The sequence below is a fragment of the Nannobrachium achirus genome (genome assembly GCF_963921795.1).
Source record: "Nannobrachium achirus genome assembly, chromosome: 21".
Lineage (NCBI taxonomy): Eukaryota > Metazoa > Chordata > Actinopteri > Myctophiformes > Myctophidae > Nannobrachium > Nannobrachium achirus.
In genome coordinates this window covers 9,023,978-9,031,354 of record NC_137828.1, presented here as the reverse complement: position 1 = coordinate 9,031,354, position 7,377 = coordinate 9,023,978, and the positions used below count along the sequence as shown (strand labels likewise).

General features: G+C 46.6%; 1 protein-coding gene across 1 annotated transcript in view; it reads right to left on the bottom strand.

Moving 5' to 3' along the window:
• Window positions 1-257: 257 nt before the first annotated feature.
• The window catches only part of mllt10 (MLLT10 histone lysine methyltransferase DOT1L cofactor), a gene marked incomplete at its 5' end in the record, with an annotated part of 31,858 nt that continues 24,738 nt past the window's right edge, over window positions 258-7,377 (bottom strand). Inside the window, 6 exons of the mRNA XM_080752413.1 lie at window positions 258-628; window positions 1,456-1,546; window positions 2,653-2,918; window positions 4,391-4,446; window positions 5,810-5,953; window positions 6,601-6,794. Coding sequence (XP_080608539.1) covers window positions 359-628; window positions 1,456-1,546; window positions 2,653-2,918; window positions 4,391-4,446; window positions 5,810-5,953; window positions 6,601-6,794 — 1,021 coding nt within the window. The 3' untranslated portion in view covers window positions 258-358. The remainder of the gene's footprint in view (window positions 629-1,455; window positions 1,547-2,652; window positions 2,919-4,390; window positions 4,447-5,809; window positions 5,954-6,600; window positions 6,795-7,377) is intronic.

Genomic DNA, 7,377 nt, shown 5'->3' with positions numbered 1-7,377 from the left:
AGAGCAGACAAGAGTCTCTAAGCCCCTATCATAGTAGGCACCGCGGTGATAAGCTATCCACCGCGGTGTAGTCTTTTTAAGTCATAAAACTACAACATCACGTCATTACTCGCGGTGAAGAGCTATCCACCGCGAACCCCCGACACATCTCTCTGTTTTTACTATCAGATAGATCGGCCCATCCACCCCGTTCACTGATTGGTCGATCTAGACCAGTCAGTCACAGCGATAGGACTTCACCAATGGCTCCACTTGTTTTCTCACTTCAGGTGGATAGCTTATCACCTAAAATGTGCAGTGATAGGCTCTTCACCCTGGACTCTGATAGAGTCCGTCCGTCCACCCTTCCGTCACGTCATCATGTCTTCTCCTGGGCGGCCGTGACGCCCATGCCCTTGTCGGCCAGCCGTTGTGCCCTCTGGGAGCCCTGGGCGTCGGAGGCCTGCTGCGCCTGCAGAGCCAGGAAGGGGTTGGCGGTGATGGCGCCCTGCGTCTGGGCGGCGGGCAGCATGCCACCCATGGACAGCTGAACGGACGATGAGGAGGTGGAGGAAGAGGACAGGGACTGTTGCTGCTGCTGCTGTTGTTGTTGTTGCATCAGTTGGTACAACAACACCTGATGCTGTTCCTGTAGGATGGAGGGATGAGGGTTAGGGAAGGAGGAGAGTGGGAGAGAGGGATGAGGGTTAGGGAAGGAGGAGAGCGGGAGAGAGAGGGAGAGTTCAGTGGTTTTAATTCAGTGCAGTTTGACGGCTTGTGAGAAACACAGGGTTCCCAGTTTCCACAAATTTTTACCAATTGATTTCCAAAACCTTTCCAGAATATTTAACCCAATTTCCAAGACTATATAACAATAATACAGCTCAATAACGAGTCGCTTACTCCTATGCGACAGGTAGTGTATTGCCAGTGGTTCTCAACCTTCTCAGGCTGTGACCCCCGAAATTATCACCCCCCTCGTAGATCTGCTATTTTTGCAACTTTTTAATTGGAATCCTGAATTATCTATTGTTATTTTTTAATTGGAATCCTGAAATGTACCATTTTGATTTAATTTCATAAACTTGTGTTAACTTTCACTACTTCTGTTAACTTTATGAACTTAAAAGAACATAAAAAAGACTTAATACTACTATACTAGTCATTCACCTACTAATAGACTGAAGTAGTTAAAGGGTGTCAAGTTTGCATGTTTGGAATTGTAACAGCTGAAACGAATAATATCATTCTGATAGCTGTGGGCCGCGTTAAGTGAAGGTGGGGGCCGCATGTGGCCCCCGGGCCGCCTGTTGCCCATGTATGACTTAGACTGCGTGTCCACAGGCTTAGTGTGTAGGAGGAAGACAGTAGTTGTGTGTGTGTGTGTGTGTGTGTGTGTGTGTGTGTGTGTGTGTGTGTGTGGTACCGTAGGTTGTGAGGACAGTAGTTGTGTGTGTGTGTGTGTGTGTGTGGTACCGTAGGTTGTGAGGACAGTAGTTGCTGGAGGTGGTGTTGTTGTAACAGAAGTCTCTGTTGTTGTTCAGAAAGCAGGCCGAGACGCACACCACTGAGGAGAGAACACACACACACACACATAAAAGGTGAATTGATCCCAGTGCATAAATTAAATCTCCACGATGCGATTATCATGAGTGTTTTTTAATCACGATAAAATCATTTATCGTCCCATCCCTACTAGTGTACAGAAGACCAGTTAGGGTCCATTTGGAACCCAGAGGGTCCCTGCTGGACCACACTTTGAGAACCGCCCATTTAAGCCCTACGACGAGACGAGAGAGAAACGAGGCCATGACATCAAGACGTCTCTTTTGTTGTTGTTGAGGAGATGGTATTTGAAGGTGTGCACTAAAGCATGGATGAACGCACAACACACACACACACACACACACACACACACTGTTCAATAATTCTAGGCCTAAATGGGTTTTATGTAAAACCTGACTCCCACATTAATTTACCAAAAACACAAAGTCCAAATATGGAGATGAGATGTTTCTGTCCGACACACAGCAACATGTTTTTCAGAGAACGGTTAGGATCTGGAGGCCATTTGCGACACGCTGTCAGCCATCAGAGCCTGTATGTGGTATGTGGCTGGACCGGTAGGCCAGGGGGCGGCCCTGTTGGGGTCATTTTTAAGTGGTCATGAGAGTTGAAGAGTTGAAGGGAACATTAGGCACCACAGTGTGAAATACATTTAGGATTTACAAGTGTGTCTAACATGTGCACAGACACACACACACACAAGCGTGCACGCGTTAAAATGTCAGTACTATTTTTTTCAGACAGACAGTTAGATGGACAGACAGACAGACAGACATCATATAGACCAGTGGTTTTCAACCATTTTCATATCAAGGTCCATTATTTATTCGGCATTCGACTCTCAAACTAGTTCAAGTTAACTAAGTATTTAAGTGGTTATAGGTCTGAAAATACACATGAACATGAATCCAACATAGACTACCACAGGACATTGCTGTCAAACAAGTCGATGAGTCCATCTATGAAATCGATGAAAATCTGCAACACACATTCATACAACTTGTAGTGGGGGTCCCTGCTTCATCTCTCTCTCAGCTAAGGGGTCCTTGGTCTGAAGATCGTTGAAGACCCTGATATAGACAGACAGACAGACAGACAGACGGGTACCTGTTGTTGCCAGTCAGGGAGACGCCGCTGCCAGCCGCCGAGGGTGGCGTGTGGGCGTGGTGGGCGTGAGGGCTGGCGGTGCCCGCGGGCGTCTGCATGGCTCCGTTCAGGGCGGTGCCCCCCCCCAGACCCCCCAGCAGCATCAGGGAGCCCGGGGTGGCCACGCCATTGACCTGGGGCTGGGGGGGGCTCTGGGAGACCGAGGGCGGCGTGGACAGAGAGGACGCACTGCCCGTGCTGCTGCCTCCTCCACACGACACGCTCTCCTGATGGGGGAGGGGGGGGGGGGGGGGGGGGGGGAGAGAGGGAGAGGGAGAGGGAGAGGGAGGGGGGGAGAGAGAGAGAGGGAGATATTTTTATTTTATTTTAAAAGCTCTTTATTAAAACCATAACTTTCCAATTCAGCTCATGTTACTACAAAATACAATACCATGTTATCTATATATACGTCACTTCCGCTGCATGTTACTCAGTAACACTGATGATGGCCTGAGGGCCGAAACGCGTCTGTCCTCCTCCTGACTACTGCTGCTGCTGTTCCACTATTAAAAAAGTCTCTCAATGATTGAAAACGTGAGTGCGGGTTGCTTCTCTTCTTACTATAAAATGCAAATCATCTCAACCACAGATATACAAACCCATATTCGAGACAGAGAGAGAGAGAGAGAGAGAGAGAGAGAGAGAGAGAAACACACAGAGAGAACGAGAGAGAGAAAGAAAGAAAGATAAACAAAGAGATAGAGACACACACACACACAGGGATACAGAGAGACACAGAGAGCGTGAAAGATACAGAGAGAAAGGGAGAAAGCAAGAGGGAGGGGTGTCGTTCTGTTACTAGGTGGGACAACAAAGCCAGGGAGGAATATTTTAAAGTACCAAAAGAAAACATCTACGTGATATAAACAGAATTTAGCCTACAAAAACAAATATGTTGCAACATACTGTACATGTACTGTAAGCCCCTCCCATACACTAAAATGTGTACCCGGCCTGAATGGGTTAATAAAAAAGGAACAAAAAAGTACAGTAGTTACATTGCAAAACAGGGTTTTTTCCCCCCGAAAATACATGTTTTAATTAGTTTAATCCTCTGAAACAGGCAGAGGACAGAGAAGAGAGAGAGAGCGCAGTGCATCTTGGGTGACTCGCAATGACCAGGAAGTTGTGGAACTATAATCTCGCCCTCAACATAAAATACATTTTAATTGTAATTCTGCCCATTTAAAATATATTTACCCAATCGTATCTCTTAGTTACATCGATATCGTTCAAGTGAACTAGTTTGTTGAAGCTTATTCATTATAGTCATCGAAATCGCTATGACCGCGCCGTACCGCATCGTGGCCGTACCGTGCATCACCACACAATGCAGTGTCTAGCAGGAGACGTCTATGCAAGACTAGTAATCCACATAGCGATTTATTTTATCATTTCAACAAATATTCACTGTGTATTCACTCCATTTTTATCCAAAATGTTCCTATTTATCATGACAAAGCAACAAATAAAATACAAATATAAATAAATATCAATTTAAAACTACACTCTATATTAATGGTAGAATGTGGACTTTGTCCCACTGCATAACTCCACCCCCGGTAGCAAAAGAGAATGATTTTTCTGGTTGGCCTGTCAGGGACCAATCAGAAGGCATTTATTTCATTATGTGTGTGTGTGTGTGTGTGTGTGTGTGTGTGTGTGTGTGTGTGTGTACGTATAAGTGAAGCATTGTTACCTGGGCGTTCATGGGAAAAGAAGAATCACATCCTCCCAGCTGAGATGACTTCATGTCTGCAACGCACATTTAATAATCAACTTCCATTATCTTCAAGTCTCGGGTGGTGTGTGTGTTTGTGTGTGTGTGTGTGTGTGTGTGTGTGTGTGTGTGTGTGTGTGTGTGTGTGCGCGTGCGTGTCCCTGTGTCACTGACACTATGAGTCTATTAGGACCGGTCTCAGGTCAGTGTTTTTATTAATAGATGGAGAATCTGGGCTTATTGACTTCCTCACCTTCCACTGACAATGAGAGAAGTGCAATGAGTCTCCTTTAAAACCCATTTAGGCCTAGAATTATTGAATGCTTTAACCAGTGAAAAATAGCAGATATACAAGCTCACAGCGCGTCACCGAGTGCCGCGCTGCGAGCTTGTAGATCTGCTATTTTTGAAAAAAAGTTGTGAAAATGTGTGCAAATCTTTGACATGTATTTTCAAAGCGAACGTTTGTAACTCAAATGTTGCTTCTGGGGGGGTCCCTGGAACTAGATATTTTGAGATGGGGGTCCGTGGCCAAATGAATATAATTTTGGGGGACCTTCACATGAAAAAGTTTGAGAGCCACTGACATAGTGGTCTCTCAAGAACAGACTAACTGAGCTTCATTTAAGTGAAAAGGACCTTTTCTTTGACGATGGCTGGCCAGATTGCTGACATAGAAACATGGGTTTTTCAAAAAACCTTAGAAGGATTCAAAAGACACTTATAGAAATCGGGTCAAAATTCAAATTTTCACGATTTTTCAAAAATAGCAGATCTACAAGCTCACAGCGCGGCACTCGGTGCTGCGCTGTGAGCTTGTATATCTGCTATTTTTCAATAGTTAAAGCATAAAATAATGATACACAATAATGTGTACCCGTTCTAAATAGGTTAAGGAGTTGCCGTGGAGTTGGTGGAGGAGATCATTACTGCTCACAGCGCAGGACACTCAGAATACATGTAAGACCACAGGGTTCAACGTTATATATCCAAGTCTTTAATTTCTACTTTGCTGCAGGATCACGTTTTATTCTTCATTGAATGCTTGCTTATCGTCGAAACCTCTCGCATCGAAACCTCTCGCACAAGCACACACCGCCTCGCGATGCGAGGCGGTGTGTGCTTGTAGATCTGCTGTTTTCACTAGTTTAGTACATTTTATAGATGATAAATAGAAAACGAACGGTTTTGGACATACAAGGTTTCCACCCGACAAAGACGATATGCTATAAATATAAGGTGCTGGGAGTGAAAATTATAACGTAGGGGTGCCTCAGATTAAAAACATATTTATGGGGTGCCCTGAGACAAACAAGTTCGGGAACCACTGCTCTAGTGTGTGTGGTGTGTGTGTGTGTGTGTGTGTGTGTGTGTGTGTGTGTGTGTGTGTGTGTGTACCGTTGCATGCTGGTGTGAAGGGCACGGCCAGCTGGGCGCTGAGCAGCTGCAGTCGTTCCTTCTTCATGGTGAGAGTCTTGATCTGATCCTCCAACCTCCTGTTCTCCACCTGCAGCTGATGGAGGGACTTCAACATGCCCACCACTGTGACGCACGCACGCACACGCACACGCACACGCACGCACACACACACACAGAGGAGTGGGGGAATCAGACAGAATAAGAGAGAGATGTGTTAACACAGGGGTCTTCAACGTTTTCAGGCCAAGGACCCCTTAGTTGAGAGAGAGATGAAGCAGGGACCCCCACAACCTGTTCATAGATTCCATATAGTTTCATTGTTTGACTGCACAATCATCAGTGTATTTTGGATTCATGTCAATTTGTGTTTTCAGATATTTAACCATTTGAACCGTCAATACTTAAAGTTTAAAATGTTCACTCTTTCACTATGTACTTAGTCTGCTCTTTTTCCCCTCTACACCAAAGCTCTTTGCCGAAGATAGCAGATCTACAAGCTCACAACGCCTCGCAGCGCGACGCGTTGCGAGCTTGTAGATCTGCTATTTTTGTCTAAAGTTCTCAGAATATGGACGCTATGGTTCTAGTGGTTAATATAAAAAAGGAAAAAAAAAGGTTTGTATCACACAAAGATTTGGAGGACCCCCTGTAGTAACTCTGAGGACCCCCTAGGGGTCCCGGACCCCCTGTTGAAGACCCCTGTTCTAGGGACCCCTCATGAAGAGAAGAATTGTGTTGAAAAAGGTGTGTGTGCGTGCGCTCTCTCTCACCGTCGCCGTGCGCTCCGTGCTGCAGCAGGAAGTTGTTGCCCTCGCTCCACTGTCTCTCCAGCAGCTGCTCTATGCTGGTGGCCACCGGGGGCGCTGCCGCGTCCCCTCCGCCTCCCCCCGCCCCTAGCAACCCCAGCCCCGCCCCCGGCAACGACCCCGGGTCGTAGCGGATCTGCAGGCCGCCAATCGGAGACCTGGAGAGAGAGAGAGAGAGAGAGAGAGAGAGAGAGATAGAGAGAGAGGTCAACGGGGGAGAGATTAACGAGCCAACATAAACGTCAGACAAACATAGACGCTGTTGGCAATAAAGCTACATCAATTTGTTGTTACAGTGGGCGCTAATGAAAAGTGTTTCTAACAGAGAGAGAGAGAGAGGGAAGAGAGGGAGAGGAGAGGAGGGGTGGGGTGGGGGAGGGAGGGAGCACAGAGAGAGAGAGAGAGGGAAGAGAGGGAGAGGAGAGGAGGGGTGGGGAGGGGATGGAGGGAGGGAGCACAGGCGGAGAGAGAGAAATAAAAGAGAGAGAGGAGCAGACAGCTCTGATGTAATAAATCTTCGGTGTGCCGAGACGATCTGTCGAGTGCGAACCAGAGAACTGACACATCATGGCAGGAGAGAGAGAGAGAGAGAGAGAGAGAGAGAGAGAGAGAGAGAGAGATTTGGGGTTTTAAAAACGTATCAAAACAAAGTGGACGGGACACTTTTACCTGATGTTCCTTCCGCCCGTCTTTAACCCGGATCAATAATGTCACATGCACCACATGAACCCTGGCGGTGGC